General features: G+C 39.9%; 1 protein-coding gene across 4 annotated transcripts in view; it reads right to left on the reverse strand.

Annotated features, from left to right (window-relative positions):
- Positions 1-14831, reverse strand: part of pax3b (paired box 3b) — a 115547-nt gene extending 100716 nt beyond the window's left edge. For 3 of the 4 annotated variants that reach the window (XM_038816689.1, XM_038816691.1, XM_038816688.1), the window contains exons 1-4: positions 14689-14831; positions 13572-13804; positions 11914-12043; positions 11180-11314 (exon numbers count right to left, since the gene is read on the reverse strand). In XM_038816689.1, coding sequence (XP_038672617.1) covers positions 11180-11314; positions 11914-12043; positions 13572-13804; positions 14689-14776 — 586 coding nt within the window. In that variant the 5' untranslated portion in view covers positions 14777-14831. Of the gene's footprint in view, positions 1-11179; positions 11315-11913; positions 12044-13571; positions 13805-14407; positions 14568-14688 lie in introns of those variants that run through there. The other variant, XM_038816690.1, reaches the window with a different exon arrangement.
- Positions 14832-20080: the final 5249 nt, after the last annotated feature.

Consider the following 20080-nt stretch of genomic DNA (forward strand, 5'->3'; position numbering starts at 1 on the left):
TTTGCACATTCTCCCCATATTTACGTGAGTTTCGCCCCCACAACCCAGAGATGTGCAGGGTAGGTGGATTGGCCACGCTAAATTGCCCCTTAATTTTTTTTAAATTTAGAGTACCCAATTCATTTTTTCCAATTAAGGGGCAATTTAGCATGGCCAATCCACCTAACCTGCACATCTTTGGGTTGTGGGGGTGAAACCCACACAAACACGGGGAGAATGTGCAAACTCCACACAGACAGTGACCCAGAGCCAGGATCGAACCTGGGACCTCGGCGCTGTGAGGCAACAGGGCTAACCCACTGCGCCACCGTGCTGCCCCAATTGCCCCTCAATTGGGAAAAATTAATTGGGTACTCTAATTTTTTTTAATTGTCCCTTAATTGGAAATAAAAATAATTGGGTACTCTAAATTTTTTTTAAATAATTTTCAGATCAGCAAAAATGCCACAACCAGCAGTGGAGCTTCATGCATTTGAAAGCCAGAGCTGCATTCCCCAAAGTTAGAATTCTGAAAGTTTTAAATCTAAAGCAGAGTTTTTGTTGAGCATAATTGGCAAATTTTTGCAGGCAGTATTGCAATGGGCCATTTTGAATTTGCAGAACAATTGGTAATGACATTACCAAAGAAGGAGTAATAGTCAAAAAGTCCTGAAGTTATCTGTTGTGGCGCAAAATTATTCAATGGAGAACACAACAACCTTCTTTTAGGATAACTGATGATTTATCCCAATCATTCATCTAACTTGTTATTAGTGTACAGTGTACTTAAGTACATTGATCTTTCGTTCCTTGTACCCTTTTACCATATCATTTTACAAGGGGAATGATGAGAATAATTAAAGCTGAAAAGACTTCTTGCTCCTTTATAATTATTTTCTGGATTTTCTCTTGGTTCAAAGACAGTTCAGGAATGGTTTAAATGCATGGTCGTGAAAGCCTTCTTAGTAATTTCCCAAATCTGGTGTTGATTTTAGATAGAAGGTTTAGAAAAAGTGAAGAAAGAGAAAGTGCCCCACAGATGGGATTCATACCAAACAATTTAGATCACAATGATTTTGGTGAGAACTAGGTCTAATCAGATGTTTATTTTAAATCATAAACAAAGCATTTCTGTTCTGAATTTTAATGAACTAGTCATATGAAACCATAAATTATACTACTGAAGTTACCATTCAAATAAGACCTAATAGTTAAATTAATTCATTGTAAAATTAATTCACTGTAAACTGTGAACATAAATCAATATAATGTGCAAACCACATATTCAGTTTTACCATTTTCATTCAACTATTTCATTGTCCAATTAAGTTAATGATTAAATTGAGAAGACTTATGTTAATGGCATTTTCTACTTACAATATCCTACATTAGACAGAATAAAGATTCCCTCTCTCTAATCAGTGTAAGCCCAAAAGATAGAGCTTTGATCCCTGTTGTTAAAAGGCAATGATAATAGATGTTGAGCAACTAGGGGCAGAGCTATTGGCCCTTCCTCACATAACAATAGCATCAACAAACAAGTACTTGATCAATATTTGGCCAGGGTAACTGAAAAGTTTCCTTTCAGATTTTAATTCCAGGTTGTAAAACAGCTGTAGGGCAAAGAAGGACATAAAACTCCAATGAATTCACTTGTGAAGTACCTTTTCTGCCTCCTTAGCTGTAAATATCTGCATGAAGTAACTGCATGATCACAGCCATCATCAGCATATTCTGCTCTGCAGGATTTCAATGGGGTATAATCAGCGGCCATGCATAAGCACTTTATTGCACTTTGTCCTGATTCATACAGATTTCATAAACATGGTATGATTTGACAAAGAAGTTAATATTGTTCTCTTACTTGACTTAACTAAATCCATTCCAGGTGCTACAGGTATTCTGAATAAAAGCACAAGACTTTCACATCACAATCATTAGCTGGATTCATTTATGTTCAAAATAGATTCCTTCAGATAAAATCTTACCTCATATTGTCATTCACTTCCTTACTTCAGCTAAAGTGAACTTCTGGTTGGTAAAATGAACATAATTAAGCTAAATTAACCCTACAATATAAGGTATCAACTTAATTTAACAATTCAGGTGTGATAGAAGGCATTACTTTGATACCCATAATATCAGTCAAGGGATATTATAGAACAGAGAAATATAGAATTTCTTCGGGCAAGATTCATTTGTTGTCTTTTCAATGATGCAGTTTATTAAAGAAGTAGGTGTAAACTGCTATTCCTTTTAAATTATTCTCTTTACTGCATTTCAGTGTGTAACTCGTGGGCCTATACAAATAAGATTCATTGTCTTAAGCATTAGTACATTGAGACAGCAATTGTATGTTCTTTGGAGTTAACCCTATTGAAACTTTTTGGTTGATTTTGATCATACTGCGAAAGTATGTTGAAGACTAAAGGTCAAAGAAATGATTGCAACTGATTTATTTATCAGCAATGCAACATTTAATGGCAGCAAAAGTGGACAAATTAAAATTTCCCTTCTGTCCCTTAAAATAATCTAAATCCTTCCACCTTTGCACATGTATCCAGTTATAACATTAAAGAGGAAACCCAGTAAAATCACTTTCTTTATAATATTATGATCCCTAAACAAATGCTATTCTTTATTCCTTTATAGCCAATTTATTTTCAGACCTTAAGTAAAATTGTTTTATTTATACTGTTTCTTGCGATAGGATGGTGCCTATTGGTGATAAAACTAGCTGCAGGTGCAATGGATCAATTTGTGGTGTGCCTATGAAGAGCCACTCACCTCTGTAAGCCAGACTATTTCTGTTGTATTTAAAGTTCGTGAAATGGAAAGGTAAATTCTGTATTTTCCTTTGTTCGCTGTTACTGGGTCCAAATCCTGGAACTCCCTCCCAAACAGCAATGTGGGTGTACCTACACCACGTGGTCTGTAGCAATTCAAGAAGGCAGCTCATGACCACCTTCTCATGGGCAATATAAATGCTGGTTTAGCACAGGGCACGCATGTCCGTGAAAGAATTTTTAAAAAGTCAACATTTAACGTGATGAGTTGCTTGTTGTGATTTTTTGTCATTATGTACTAGCAAATAGTAATCCAACAAACTTCTGTTACTTTATACAAGGTATACAATTGGCAATGTAGCAAAGTTTATTTTATGGCATATTATACGCCATTTCCTGTCATTTCAAAGTTTTTTTTCATGCAAAGAATGAAGCGGAAAATGGAGTGCATATTTTGTATATTCAAAATGCAAAATCTGCAAAAACATCTGATTTGAAAAATGGTGGTGTGAGCTATGGATACGGATATACAAAGCCTTGCTAATGCTCCCCAGCAATTAAATGCCTGCTGGCATAAAGATACCGATGCCATCACCATGTGGCATTGCACTGCAGAGTCTCTTGAGTGATAGCTCTACCTCTGGAGGGGTGAGATTTCACGCTGGCAATTAGACAAGGTTATGTGACCAATTTCACTCCAGAATAGAATCCACACCAGGTTCCATCCCATGTAATATGGAGCAATAAAAACAATTACTACAAGCTTTATTGTTTTAGCCCCCAGAATTTCAGAATATTTGATAACTTCCTATCATGCCAGAGTCTTTACCAAACATAGTTTGTTTCTTCAGTTTATGAATGAACAAAATTCAAATAAACTGTTCTTATACAATCCAGAATATGAAGCAGGGATGCTTTGGCACACCAGACCAGGGCGCAAAACAGGTTGGTATACATATTCACTACTACTTAAATATACTTTCCTCTCTTCTCGTCCTCATCTGGAAATGTCATATTCTAGGCATAGAATCCCTGCAGTGCAGAAGGAGGCCATTCAGCCCATCGAGTCTGCACCCAGCCTCCGAAAGAGCACCCTACCGAGGCCTACTCTTTTGCCCTATCCCTATAACCCCATGCATTGATCATGGCCAATCCACTTAAATGGCAATTTAGCATACACAATCCACCTGACCTGCACATCTTTGGACTGTCAGAGGAAATTGGAGCATCTGGACAAAACCCACGCAGACACAAGGAGAACATGCAAATTCCACACAGTCGCCCAAGGCCGGAATTGAACCCAGGTCCCTGGAGCTGTGAGGCAGTAGCACTAACCACTCTGCCACCATGCCACGCCAGGTCACCAACTCTCTCACATGTCGATTTGCCACCTAAGCAGAGACAGTGAATTTTGGCCACCTACTCAACTGTGTGCAATTGTATAGGGTGTTGGTGAGACCATATCTGGAGTACTGTGTCCAGTTTTGGTCTCTTTATTTGAGGAAGGATGTGGTGGCACTGGAGGCAGTTTAGAAGAGGTTCACCAGATTGATGCGGGGATGAAAGGGTTGACATATGAGAAGAGATTAAACAGTTTTGGCTTATACTCGCTCAAGTTTGGAAGGATGAGAGGAGACCTGACCGAGCTGTATAAAATACTAAAAGGGATTTATAAAGTAAACATAAACCAAATCTAGAAAGAGAGGTAACAGATATAGATTGAGAGGCGGTAGACTTACTTAGAACTGAGGTGCTACTTCTCGGAGATGGTGGTGAATTTGTGAAACTCACTGCCCCATAGTGCGGTGGAATCTGAGTCATTAAATGGTTTCAAGAAAGAGATAGATATATTTTGGATTTTAAAAATGGGTTAAAGAGATATGGGCAATAGGTGGGGTGGTGGATTTGAGACCAGGAAGAGAGCAGCCATGATCTGATTGAATGGTGGACCAGGCTCGAAGGGCTGAATTGCCTACTTCTGCTCCTAACTCCTATGTTCCTAGACCAAGTCTGCTGGCATCAGCTCATGGCTTCCATTAGAACACACACACATCAGTCGGTGCTACCAGATTGCCACCTCGCTAATTTTCCAAGAGGTGCTGAAACTAATTATTTCACCGCTTTCTCTAAGCCAGCTGAGATCAGTTAGCAGAAACCAAGAATAAAGCCTGAGACTTCCTGGCCTGTGTGGCTTGCCTTTCTCATCAATAAGCCTTAATTATACTTTTCTCTCTACAGATGCTGCCAGACCTGCTGAGTTTAACCAGCATTGTCTGTTTTTTATTTCGGATTTCCAGCATCCGCAGTATTTTGCTTTTAATTCTATTCCTACCGGGTGGGCTAATTTTTTGTGGTGTTTGTAATTCAAGTTTCATGTGTCTCACATATTTACAATTATTTTATTGACAGAATACAGTCTGTTTTTTCTTTCTGCTGAAGTTCCAGTGACCCTGTGACGAGCTGACGTGTGGATGGTTAAAATGATCTCTTATTTCTATCCAGGCAAAACACGGCTACATGCAGCATTTATCTCATTTCTTTCTCTGTAGGTAAAAGCACAACGGTGACTTGCACAAGAAAAATGACCATCTAATCTGGGGTGGGGGAGGAGGGCATTGCTGAGGAGGCCAAAAATCAGGGATTTCCTCGGAGCTTCCGCCAACCGATCGCCAGAATTCCCAAAGAAATTCCTGCTGTTCTGCGCTCATTTCCAACCATATCGTGGGAAAGACAGCACCAGCACCAACGAGTCACCCAGTCCGAGTCGAGAATGAAACCACAACTTGGGCCAATCGCTTCCTGATGCACAATGCTTTGACTTTACAACCTGCTTCCAAATGATCATACTGAAGGGGAAAGTGTAATTTAATCTGCACCAGTATGGGAACTTCCCAAAACCTTCTCTCGTTGTCTCTAAGAATGAATGGCTTGATGCTCGTAAATTTTAAAGTGGGTTAAAAAAACTAATAATCGTTTGAATGAAGGACCATATTGCGTCTGAGAGCTAAACGAGAACATGTGTTGGGAACACTGTTTATATATATTTTTTATCTTACCACCACAGATATGGTTCGTTTGTTTAATGCTGTGACTTCGGCGATTCACTGATTAGCAGCCAAATGTGATTAAGTGTGATGGAAGGAACACTGCCCGGGGTGTGCAAACAAGCTTGTCATTTTTGATATCTACGAAATCTACTTGATTTTCAAATCATTTATTTTAAACCTGTAAAAGTCGAAACGTGAGAGGTGTATGGGCGAAGGAAAGACTTCAATTTGCTTCTACCCGGGTTTTTCTTTTACATTGGGTTATGTCCCCCACGTCCCGGCGCCTGATTTGTCCGAATGGGCCATTTAATATCGCTGAGAGAGGGGGTGATAGTCACAAGGGTCATTCTCCCCACGCGAGTACAAATCACCACTGATCGACTCCAACTTGTAGCTCGCCACACTTAGCTTGTCTCGAGATCTGGAGTATATTCTTCCAAGGAAGGAGGGAGGGGAGCCTTATCTACATGGCTATCGCAATCTCAATCTAATTGCCTTCTCTCTCACTCGCTCTTCCAGTATCTCTGCTTTCCCCGCAAGCCACTCGCATCAAGCCAAAGTCAATGAACACAACTGTAATTGGAACTTTACATCTAAATATTAAGATAGGGCGCGGGAGTCGCGTGTCTGCAGTGCGGTTATCAGCTGTCAGGAATTTCATTACTGCATGAACCAAAAATGCTTCGGCTCCTTCAAAACTTCCCACATTCCGTAAAACTTATTTAATCTTGTCCCCCCCCCCCCCCCCCCCCCCCCAACCACCTCTCTCACAGCTTCACTTGTTAGCTGAATGCTGAATGGAACACAGCTAGTCCCAGCCAGAGAGAGAGAGAGAAAAAAAGGGGACAGCAATTTCACGAATTTTTGCCCCGGGCGAATTGGGGGCGGGTCGGGGAAAGATGAAAGTGAGAGGAAAATAAAAGGCTCGATTTAATCAGCTTTCAAAAAAAAAGAGGGCTTGGGTCCGGGGTTTCTGATTGAATTTTGGACCTGCGCATGATTGCGGATAAATCGAGCCTGACCACGCCTGGAGCTTCGCGAAAACACTGTGTCCCATTCAAACAGGAGCTGGCAGGCTCTCCTCACTTCAATCCACTCTTCAATCATTGCATAGAACAGAAATATTTATAGCTCTTTCTTTTTAAAAGGCTACCAGAAAGAAGTAACAACCAGGAGGCATTTCTAGCACGAGGACCTTGGTTTTTTTTTACAAATAATTCTTAATTGCTCAAGCTCATTAAAAAAAGAAAGCTTCAAACTTGCATGATTATGGATCTCACTTAAAACCGGCAAGATATCAGCGTTTCCATATTTGCTACAAAAAAAGTTCCCCAACTCTGATAAATGTATGCCAAATGTTCGCAACTTTTATTTTTGTCTGTTTTATTTTACTAAATAAAATTGCAGCCATCTTTTGTTCCCAAAGCAGTGTGCCAGTCACTTTAGACTTGTACAAGACGTGCTTCAATGCAAATAGAGAGACCTCCTCACACTATTTCGAACTTTTAATCAGCAAATTGGAGCACCGCTTGGTCGGCTGCCACACATTTCTCTGTCTGGCGTAACTGCAATGTTAGCAGGGCGGTGGGCCAGGGACAGTCACAGAATAAGGGCAGTTTGTTTACTTATGAACTTTAGGTTAATTACAACCTTAACTGTTTGTTGAAATAATCAGCATGAAAAGCTGGCATTTCTTCCCCTCTCCCCTCGACCAAAAGGTTCCTCTTTAAACTAATGGCACTGCCATAACCAGACTGTCCCAACTCATCCCAAACTGCAGGCTTTTGCAAACACAATACTGTATCTAGCGATTTGTAAAGGTTGAGCTTTATTTAGCATGTTTGCTCTAGGAAATCGCCGGCATTCTTAGCAATTTTCTCTCCTGGCCTTCCAGCCTAACGCCAGCCCCCTAAAATCAAAGGCTTCGCTCAATCGAATGGTGCCAATTGTATTTTTCTTTTCTGAATAGCGGTCGGCATCTTAACGCGTCTAAAAAGATGGCAAAAGAAACATTTTGTCGGTGAAAATGGCTAGTTTTCCACGGTGGAGAGAGAGTCCATAAAACTGCAAGGACTGGCTGCTACTGGCGATCACTGAATAATTCATCCCTCATTGCAAGCCCATAATGTCTTTTCTCAGCCTTTTGTTTGGACGGTTTCTGTTCTTTTTTTCCCTGAATTACAAAAAGGTTGCCTTCTTTTGTTGCGACCAAGCTGTCACTGCCATAGGCTTTGTTCCTCCAAGCCTAAAGTGTAACTTTCAATGGACTCACGCTTCTTTGTTTTCCAAGTTCATCTCCAAGTGTGGATTGTGTATTCAAGAACTTCTTTGTATAGCTGGAAAAGTTGTACAAATGTTTGACCAGCTCATTTGGTCGTTTTTGTCTACTCAAGATCCTATTTGCAGCGAGATACGGGCATGTCTATGGACTCCAGCAACAAGCGACACTTTGTACCAAAACTTGTGCGCAAGGCTAATGTTAAAAAGGACTTAAATTTATACACTCTTTCCAAGAGTTTTCTAGCCCCTTTTTTTTATATAGATTCGATGTTTTGATTAACAAAACATGTCTTTGCGAAAAGGTACTTTGTTAGCGGGGAGAAAAAGAATCATCGAGTGGCAACAATGCCCAACAAGTTAAAACGAGGCACTTGTGATGATACCTTGGCTTGCATGATGTTGCGATCTAGAAAGGAGCTCGCCAAATTCACACCAGGACAATTCAAATAGCAAATTTGGTATATTAATCAGATCAATAAACAAGGCAAACTACAAACGAGCTCTCACGCTTCATGAACCTGGTCACAGGCAGCCTCCCGTCTCCTCCACTTCTGTACCTAGTCCCATGGACACCGCGCCACTCATTCGGAGCCACTTCTCTGATGCGATTCAACAAAATACTCAGCGAATTATCATTTCCACATTGCACACACAGATTCTAACCAAACTACAGTGGACTAGGCAGCAAGTAATGTAAGGGACAATTTGCTTGACTCAGTTATGATTAATATTTTGCAGCTGAAGTTTACATATTTCAAATGATGTTACAGATTGTAATTAGATGATATATTGGGGGAAAGTGGGGGTAACGTTACGTTCTGTTTAATTTTAGCAATATAGTCTTGCACGATTGGTTATGCAAAAGCCCCACAGTCAAATGTCGAAATGTCATCTCACATTCAAATATTAGACATCTTATGACAGCCCTTCAATCACAATTAAAGTCTTGTTCGAATCTGTTAAACGGGATAATTGTTTCTTTAAACGCAGCTAACAATCAGAGTATAAAATATGTATAAATGTCACCAAAGTATATGCGCCAACGTTTGGAGAACTGAAAAATCTTCTGGGTTTATTTTTAGGAATAATCTAGTTTTACATTCAGAAATGAATCGTGCCTTTGCTTTTGGCATCTTCTTTTAAAAAAACAGGAGCTACTGATGGATGAGGCAAAGAAATGATGGCGCAGTTAGTTCGCAAAGGGTTAACTACAACAACCCCCCCCCCCCCCCCCCAAAAAAAACCCCAGCGCAACTTCCAAGAAAACAAACAATCTGCTGAGGTCCGTTAATACTGCCTGGCCCTTATTTTTAAAGTGCGTTGTAGTATTTTTCAGTCACATCAATGTTGGATATGGCTGAAGCTATATCGATGGGAAATATTGGGTGGCTTTCACACAGAGATTTCATGAAATTCAATCTGTGGAAACGACCCAAATACTGTGAATTTCAGTGAAATATTTGTGACTATATGGGAGTTACGTAACAGTCACCACAACTGTTTATTTTTAAACAAAACTTTGGATTGATTAAAACATTGAAAGGCACCCAAATATTTCTGCTTTATAATTTAGAATAATTTAGAACCCAGTTCAGGTTAAAATACTTCTGGACTTCGATTTTCTTTAAAGAATCTCTTGTTTCTCACAATTTATAATTTCATGTTTCCCCAGTATTAATAAACTAAACATTTAATTCGATTCAAAGCAGCACGAGGTCCTCCCCCATGTGTCTCATTGAAACAGAATCAACTCATTTAGCCCAGTTCTGATCTAACATCATGCTCGAAAGGCCTGGTAAAGTTAGTCGCATATGCGCAGAAAACAAGACAGTTCCGTGCCTCCTTGTCTAACCCCTTTATCGCTACGAATTGTGCAGCAAGTTTCTGTCGGCATGAGTGTCTGTTTCATATAATAAAATGTAATGTTTGTGGATTGAAGTTGTGATAACGCGTCTGGCAATGGTGTGGTTTGTATATTTCTATCTGCGTTCATTGCCTATCCGAATTCCATCCGGGAAAACCGGTTCGAAGATTCTTAACGGAAGAAGGGTTGGAAATCACAGATTTTGCAAAATGCTGTAATTCCAGGAGTTTCAGAACGGATAAGTAAAAAGTAACGACTGGACTTTGAAATCGATACTGAGATCGCTTTCTCTTCCTCTAAATTATGTGGGGTTATTAATAATGTCATTTGATTTGAGTCCCATTTCCACATGCTCCTCACGCTCTGGAAAATGTGCTTATATGTTTACATATTTTACCTGCGGTCTGAGTTTGATTTCTTTGCCTTTTGAATTTAACAGGAAACGTTAGGTAGGCTCCAAACTGTTGACTTTCCTGGTACAGGTGACTCATGGCACTATTGTTTGTCACAATCGTTGACAACGCTCTCTTACAGTGCATTGAAAGCCCATGCAACAAAATTAAACCCATTCCTCTGGACAACATTCCCGGGCACTAAATGAAATTGCAGTCAGCTGGCAAAGGTTGAAAAGTGCCCTCTTTATATCTGCGCTACAAATAAAGCGAGAAACAAGCAACAGGTTGCTGTGCTGATAAGAATGGTCCCAGGCTGGATATCCAACTTTGATATCGCCGCCCTTTGCTGCACTTTTTTTGGAGGGGGAATTGTTTTAACACCTTGGCGTAAACTTTACCACTCGAACAAGCTCAATAAAACTCCCAGGACAAAACAAAAGTAGTACTTCCGGCCAATTCCCCTCACTTCTGCAAATACCAGGGCCACAAAAAACAAAAGCCGAGAGCGCCAAGGCATTTATAGCTGGAGGCAACTGTGTGCTTGTGGTCAATTCTGGTGAAACTGTCCAAAGGGGCAGCGTGATTGTCACTCCCCTCAGTGGGACATGTGAACTTTCATCCATATATTCCACATTAGTTCAAGTCTTATTTTTGGTACGGAAAGCTCCCTTTTCCCCCAACAAAACGTTTAAGGCACATAATCTTTAATCGCTCTGGGATTTCCTAATGCATGTCTATAAAAAATCAATTTTGATATCAATATTTAATTAAAACGTTTGATTCGCTAAAAAAAAATACACAAGTAATTAGACAAATTCCACCTCTTACCCTTGTTTGCCAGAATGCCGTCTATGCTGTGTTTGGTCTTTTTCTCTCCCTCTTCATATTCCTTTCTTTCACAGTCATCCTCTTCGTCTTCTTTCTTCCCGAATCTACTCCTTAGAATACGGCTTATTGAGCTCACTTGTTTGAAGGAAAATGTTTTGTTTTAAAAAAGGAAGATCAAATATATTAATTTTAAACACCAGCGCACTTTTACCTGTGTGTCACAAAACACCAAATCGTGTAGGCTTCAATCATTGCTTTAAAATTTCGAATAGAGCTGTTCTGTTTTACACTTTTCCACTTTTTTTAATGAATCGAATTAACATAGGGAGAATATTACATTAGGTGATCAATATCTTCGGGAAAGGCACATTCAAATTCCTACAATGGGTTATTTTCTCTGTGAAATGCGCATGTTGTAATTTCAACCTGCCAAAATGTTAATTACTCTCGCCACGTTCCGTTGGTTGCTGGCAGTTCTAGTAAATAACGATTGCATTTAATTTAAGATAGTATTTTTTTAATTCGAGAAACTGAGGTGCCCAGAGTCTACTTGTAATCATTTGTTAACACCATGAGGTATTTACGCTTTCTTTATTAGTTTGTGCAGCTGGGCACCTTTTACATTTACAGGCAATTCCAGGCTCAGATGAAACAAGAGTAGTTATTTTTCTAGGTTAATTAAATGGTTCCTGGATTATTTCCCAATTCGCGCGCAAATCACACATTGAACCAACCTGAGGGGATGGTGTTCCGATCACACATGCCGTCTTTCAATAACTTATCCCGGATTTCCCAACTAAACATTCCTGGATTCTCTTTCTTGTACTCTTCTATCTTTTTTTCCACGTCTGGTATTGCCATTTGCTTTATTAAATATGTTGCAAAAGAGAGAAAAAAAGAGGGTCCTTTACTACCGTGTTTCATTCCGACCTGCAAACTACCCCGACCTATTTCTTATTTGCAGCCGTATTCGGATATACAAATTTGAAATAAACAACGATGTACTCTAAAGTTCCAATTATTCCCGACATAACAATACCACTGCTACCATTTCTTATACAAATCCTCGAAACATATAGCATCATTGAAACGAAACTAAAAGCGCGATAGACTCTTCAGGTGGAATATGCAATGTTATTTGGCCATAATTCCCCTTTTTCAGGTACACACAAAATTGGTTGCTGATCGAGGCTATTTATTTCATGAAGTTGGCTTATAGGGAACGAAGAGTCAAATTGGGCAAAATCAATCGAGTGCTAAGTGTAGATCGGTACTTGAACTTTCGCAGACTCTTTATTGACAATGCAGTGTAGCTGTGGTACAGTTTCTGTGTTTAATGGTCTATATTACGATTATCACTGTTCATTATAGCCTGCGTGTTTAATTGTCTGTGACAAAACCATCCACATTACAGATTAAACTGCGAATGAAGTACTAGCGTGTGTTTTTGGCAATGTGAATGAGCTCTGTACAATTTTGACCACCCTGCTCAACTATGGTGAAGCAGAGTTTTACCCTATAAGGAAATTCTGAAAGTAATTTAAATTATCTGCCATTTCTCAGATAATTAGGAAACCACCAAATTTAGGTTTCAGGTTGTACACAATAAAAACATTTTCCAAAAGCTTTCACTGGATATATATTGTATATCAGGCGAAAGATTAAATTTAAACTGATTATAATTCAGATGTTTAATAAATCCAATGTAAATACGTTACCATAATGAACATAACATTTACTGTTATTGTATTTGCAAAAATCAAATTGTGAATAGACTATATAAACAGGATGCATCTTTGTAAGCTCCTCATTTAGTTAACGAATTTCCATTGTTACACATACCTTCAGTATTTTTAAAGATCATGACATTAGTTCTTCAAAATGCCTAACCTGTTCCCAATTTCAGATGATCAAATTGTAATACAGCTTTCAATGACACACGTTTAATAAAGGGAATTGAAGGGCAGGGGTCATACGATACAGGTCTATCGCATTATTACGTTCCAAGCACCTCGCATTATATTTAAATAGCGATAATTTAATGAATAAAACTAACACAATATTTGCAATACCTCAATTATGACCAGCATTTGTGATGATTTGCGATTGCACATGCACGCACAGGTACAGACGGAGCGCGTTTTGCAAATGCAGAATTTGCTTTACAGTTTTAAAAAGGATACTGCGCTCCTCAGGTGGTTTTAGTTCGATCGAAACTTGCCTGTATTAGAAGTTGATTTGCTAAAGCACGCACAGATAGTAGTGCCATCCACACAACACTTTGTAGGTGAACCATAACAACATGTTTCCTGACGCTGTGGCTTGTATCAACTAAGCTGCAATACTTCATAACGCATTTTATCGAATGATTGAAGTCTTTAGTCCGACTTACCCTGGGTTTGCTGCCAGTAGCCCCTGGTCTGATGGAGCCTGTCTCCTGGTATCTGCAGAGGATTTTCGAGACACAGCCGTGGGAGACCCTCAGCTGCCGAGAGATGACACACGGTCTGATGCCGTGATGGGCCATTTCCACTATCTTGTGCCTGATGTGATTTGGCAAAGGCCGGCCATTTATAAAAACTCCTCCGAGCTGATTCACTCTCCCTTGACCTAAAGGCGTTGACACTATTTGCAGTAAAAAAAAATGCCAGCGTTAATAAACCCCGTTTTTAAACGGAACCTGGCAGATAGAGAAGCAGAGAGGAAATCGAAAGACATCACATCATTGCTTAGACATCCGTCAACAGAGGTGTTTAGATATTTTACAATTCATTGGCAGAAAACATGCTGAAATGAGACAGATACTGGTTCCAGAACTTGTCCTTGTCCTGACATGTCACTTGACAATAATGTTTTAAATTTAACGATAAAGTTTGGACCTAATAGTTCGGAAGAGTCAATTCATATCTAGCGAATGATTGCGACTCAAGCTCTGTCATCACAATACTGAAACATATACTCGCTTTCCCCCTTCACCAACATTTTTCGTCAGAAGAAAACCCCTTAAAATATGCTTTTAAAACAGTAAATTCACTAATCGGGAGTAGCCTGCATTTACAATGAACTGTCTTAACTCAGGAACCGGGCGCACACGCATGTGGCCAAGGAAGAACACATCATAAAACGAAACTAAAGATACTTGAAACAGCAAGTTTTGCTCCTGATCGATTTCACATCAACTATAAGATGCACCAATAAACTGTTGAAACGATAGTAAAATCCACTTACTGCAGATATTGAACATGGTATTCGGAGAACGGACGTTATGGAAACTTTAAAACAAAATGCTCTCCGCGGCAACAACAAATAAAGACCCAAGACAGTTACAGCTACATATTAAAAAAAAACATTGAGAGTCCAGAGTCTCATGGTGTTTTGCCGTTAGCTTCACACGGGGAGGGTTTAAGGCTCCGTGTGCGCGCCCCTCTCACCGCTTGCTTTTCCTCCCTTTGGACTAGAAAACTAAAGCGTACTCCGTCAGTTCAAGCATGTTTGCAGGCTGGCCTCACCTTCAAGTGGGAATCCGCTACTGCGAGGATAGTTCTGTCCCGGGGCTGGCCGCATCATTCTTGGGAGCGGTCCAGCCAACGTGCTCATTTTTAAACACGTTCAGTCCCAGATTTTCCTGTGGATTGTCGAAGGGGAGGGGAGGTGTTGGGGGTGGGGAGGGAGGAGGGAGGGAGGGAGGGGGTTGGGGAGGGGAATGAAGTAAAACAAAACACACACACACACACACACACGAATGACCACTTTTAGGTAAATCCACGTAAGCCAGCCGACCTCAGGGAAGGTTTTTTAAAAAACACACAACTATTTCAGTTCTTCTGAGCAGATGAGATACCCCCAAAGACTAAACCGGCGGCGAGAGGCAGCGAGAGGGAAGGAGGGGAGGGGAGGGAAGAGGGTGGGGGGGGGGGGGGGGGGTTGAAAGTTGGCGGAGTTTTTTCCCCCCTTGTTGTTGAAGTTTCGGAAGTCGCTGCTGATGTTTTCGTGTGTTGCTCTGGTAAGTGTGACAGGTACAACTGTGGTGCAAGGGGTTAGGAATTGTAGTCACAGCCAGGAGTCGATGGGACGGTGACCTGGAGAATTTATCAGTTCTCCCACCCCTGGCTCCATCGAGACCCCTGTCTTCTGATTGGCGAATAGGCCAGATTCTTCTCTATGGAAACGTGTGCTTCGACTGGCCAATCCCAGCAATCTCCCTTTCCCATCACTGCAAATATGATTTTTTTTCTCTCCCCAAAAGTGGAGAGGGTGAACGTGCGGCTGCAGCAGTTGGAAGCAACCTGTCTCATAGCCTTTCTAACACACGACAGCTTTCATTCATTATCAACCACTAATCTAAAAATAAGTCATTTTTCTTTCCAGTAGATTGCCTGCGGGGGCAGTGGGGGGGGGGGGGGGGGGGGTGAGAGAGAACTTGTGTTTGGAGTCAGATCAAGAACGTCTCTGAAGGCAGCAGCCCATTCTTCGATATTCGGAACTGTTATTAGCAATGCAATTCGCCAACAATTAGCCCACCAAGTCTCCAAACCCCAGCTCTAATGAAGTTGCTGTTGGGGGGGGGGGGGGGATTTTTAGGACAACTCTTGCTGGGGGAGAGCTGGGGTACTGGTGGTGGGGAGGGGGAGAGAGCGCCCAGGTAAAAGGCAGGGCACTGGGATGATTACAGACTAATCAAGTCTTCGCATATTCTGGGGGTTATATGTGGTAGTATTAAGAACCAAAAAAAAGAGAGAAAGAATTGGTCTGGCTGGGAGCAGAAACGCCACAGCAGGATATGACGCCAGGACTGTTGTAAAGGCCGTCTGTCCTCAGAGAAGGTACTATTGTCTGAGTCCTCTATTTATAACTTGCTAACTGCCGGTAAACTCATCCTTTACACTCTGATCTTCAAGCACAGTCATCCAAGTGGGCTTTATTTGGAAGTGGCTATTCAAAAAACGCTGTCAGTCTGGCGCGGAACTTTATTCAAAGCCTTAATCAATCAAACGATGAGATAGTTAAGACTATGCTTTGTTTGAGAGACGGTCCAGAAGAGAAACAACCTCCTTTTGGCAAGAAGTCATCGCTTTCACTTACTGATTCTTAATCTCAACAATTGTTCTCTTATAGCAGAACACAATGATTATCCAATGACGTAACACAAAGAAAGATTAAAAAGAGTCATTCGCTATTATATTAATTCCCTCCCCCCCGTCCCCATTTTAAGTTGTTTAAAAACAGCACTTAAAACAGCATCGCCCTATTTACAGTGATACACACACACATATGTATTTTGGGGATCGAATCAGAAACCAATCACTATAACAAAATCTCCCCCCCCCCCCCCCCCCCCACCCAAATAAACCTTCCTCGACGTTTTATTTCACTTCAGCTCAGAGAGATTTAGATGTTTTCTATCGCTCTTCCTACACGGAGGATCCATTTGTTTTTGACTTGTGTAAATGGATACACGTAACGTGTAAACAGTCCATCGTTCCCCTTCGTTGACTTTACAAAACTGCTGTCAGAGGTGTGCAGGTTTGATCGTGTCCCGTTACACAGGTGGATTTTATTTTAAAAGCACCCAGTTTGCGAATTATGCAAGAAAGGAAAATTGCATTCCCAAGCGACGTGACAGATATTACAAAGAATAAAAGACGCCCGTTTTAAGGGAAGGAGTAAAGGGAAGGAGTGCCAAGGCACGGTGTGTGTTTGTGTGTGTGTGTGTGTGGGGAGGAGGGGGAGGGGGGGGGGGGGGGGGGTAAAACATGCCAGAATTGTCATTTAAGTAACCAAGGATTGTAAATTCTAAAATAGACAAACGAATATACCCCAGCAGTTTAAAGGGATCCCCCAGATCAGGTGCAACTTAATTGGATCAGGATTTGAGATGAATACGATCAGTGACTGTGAATTATATCAATCAAACATATACGGTTGAAATAAACGAGTAGATCTTGAAATAACATTCCATCATTCATTTCAGCTGCGAGAATTTTTTTAAATGTGTGTCGATTGTATTTTTATTAAAACTAGATTTCCTTCCAACAAGGAATGGGTCCTTCTTAAATCCACACAACTGGAATTTTAAGAGTTGGGCATTACGTTCAGCAAAACTTCGATGTTTAATGTATTTTTCCCCGTTGCTTGATAGCTCATGTGGACATGTTAGGGTTTGGAGAAAGCACAGTTCACAAATAAGTCGTCAAACATTCGCTGTTCCCAAACGAGGGACTGCAAAGATATGTTCCAACATCTCGTTTTAAACTACGATTATAATTGTAACAATAAATAAGATTGCATCTGTTACATTTCGTTTTATCTCGCCCCTGGCAAATATTGGCATTCAGCCTGTTTCTTTAGTGACACATTTGCAAACCCAGTTGCTTTATTTTCGATTAGCATGGCATTTGTCTCAGTAACCCATCAACAATTAATTTCGTGCATAATTTAGACTATTTGCTGTGATTCAATTACGGTTCAAGTTATTATTATGCAAAACGCACAGGGATCTTTTGAAACTCCTCTAAGTTTAATTGTACTAAATTTTTTACAATCGCTTATCTATCTCAAAAATATTAGGAAAATATCCATTTACCAATAATACAACAATCAAAATAATTAACTAATACCAATTAATACATTATACAGTACCAATGTATCAAATTAATATAGTTATGTGATACATGGCATTTCAGGAATAATCATTCAAGAAATAACACAAAGTAGCAATTTTATGGAATTCTAGAATATAATTTATAACAAAGCATTAGAAAATAGCATGACAAAAAAAATCAAAGAGGCACTTCCTTCAAAATGATCAATAATAGTTTTTTTTTAATTTAGAGTAGCCAATTAATTTTTTCCAATTAAGGGGAAATTTAGCACGGCCAATCCACCTACCCTGCATATCTTTTGGGTTGTGGGGCTGAAACCTCACGGAAACATGGGGAGAATGTGCAACCTCCACACGGACAGCGACCCAGAGCCAGGATCGAACCTGGGACCTCAGCGCCATGAGGCAGCAGTGCTAACTACTACGCCACCATGCTGCCCTGATCAATAAGAGTTATTGACAGACTTAGCACATCAGATCTTTTAAGATGCAAGGTTAACTTTTTTCTGTTATTGAATTATTTTATTGATAATAAAAGGAAAATCATTAGTGCCATCGATACAAGAGTTGCATATCAACAGTGTAACCAATGTATGCTAATGATGCTCTCAACTGGACCATAGGATTGCACTGTCCGGCTGTTTCTAAAGCCATTTTAACACCCTTTATTTCTGTCCATACCAACAGATACCAGTTTTCCCTCATTTACCATAACAGGAAAATATAGACTGCAAACTTCACCATGTTGCCATGACTGGTATACTTCTTATAGAAGGTTGGGGGGGGGGGGGGGGGGGGGGGGGTTATTGTCAATGTTTCGTATTCAACAGAGTAAGCAACTTTGGTGTAAGGGAAATAAACTTTATCGTGATCAGAACCCCAATGTCAGAAACAAGCTCTCCCCGGCTACACATAGCCCAATTAGATGAAGAATACAACTCCCTCTACTCTGCCTTAAGAATTCATTTCAATTCCAATCTCAGAAAAGCATTTTCTTTTTCACCAGGATGGCATCGCTTTCATTTCCCAGTCCTTTATCCTTGACTCTCTCTAGCTGAATTGTCAATTAGTGTTAAATTAGGAATTGTTTTGTGTCAAGAGACCCATGCACTTTTGGAACTGGATTAAAGACCCTTACAACAAGGAGGCAAAAAAAGATATTTATCCCAACAGTTTGAATTGGATTGAATGAGGTTCCAATCACGAAAGGTCAGTGTCTACTCACTTTCCTATACAGATTTTTAAAAATCTCAGCAGTGCAGTTGCATGAGGACCCAACCCAGTTTTTGTAAATAGCTCTGCAAATTGCAAAACCAAATGGGCTGAAACTTTTGTAGTGGGATAAACTAAGAATGTAGCAATGTATAAAGCAAGAAAGAGCTATTTGATTCATCATATCTATTGTTCATACAGACCAGGCACCAATTTGTTCTTTCAGAATTTCTATCCAAGCCATTTCATCTTTATAGGAGATATATTCTGCAAATATGATCCCCATTCCTCGAATCCCTCTCCCAAAAGGTGAATCAAGTTATATGCTAAGTTTAATAGTCAAGGAAACAATGCAGACAAAGCATTAAGAATATCAATATCTTACAAAGGAAGGTATATCAATCGTTTGTTTATATTATATTTAAACATTGTAAAGCAATTGCTAAAATATAAATCCTGAACCCGGGCCTGAACTAACTCCAGTTTTTGGCAATGTGAAAATCTCTGGAGGAGATACCTTGAATTGCTGGTAGTGAAATTCCATGCATACATGGAGCAATGTGTGGTTTAAACCCATTCTGCAGCAATAATTAGCACTGGTTTCAAGAAACAAGCCAACTGCTGGATTCAATAATAGCACATATCACATTGCATCATTATCCAAATGGTTTACCCAAGCATTAGAAATTTTATTTTCACAGTATATTACTGAACACACAAAGAATTTGAATCCTGGTCTGCCATTTATGTGGCTACAAAACAATCAATGAGTTTGCAAATAATTATTTCATATAAAATTATTAATTGCATCACTGGTTATTTCATTGCTTAGACCTGTACAAGTGTACATTTCCAATCTGCTAACAGCATGTTTCTAATACAAAAAAATTATATTGTACTATGAAATGAAGGGGAAAAAATAACTCACAATTGAGAAACAGTGACCACAACATCATTACATTCAATGTGAAAACAGAAAAGAATAACGGAGAGTGAAAAGTAAAGGTGCTGGACTTTTGGGGAAAGAATTAATGAGATAAGGGTTAGGTTCAAAGTAACTGCACAGGTGAATTGGTAAATACAACAAC

The sequence above is a fragment of the Scyliorhinus canicula genome, chromosome 13, assembly GCF_902713615.1.
Source record: "Scyliorhinus canicula chromosome 13, sScyCan1.1, whole genome shotgun sequence".
In the NCBI taxonomy this organism is placed as follows: domain Eukaryota; kingdom Metazoa; phylum Chordata; class Chondrichthyes; order Carcharhiniformes; family Scyliorhinidae; genus Scyliorhinus; species Scyliorhinus canicula.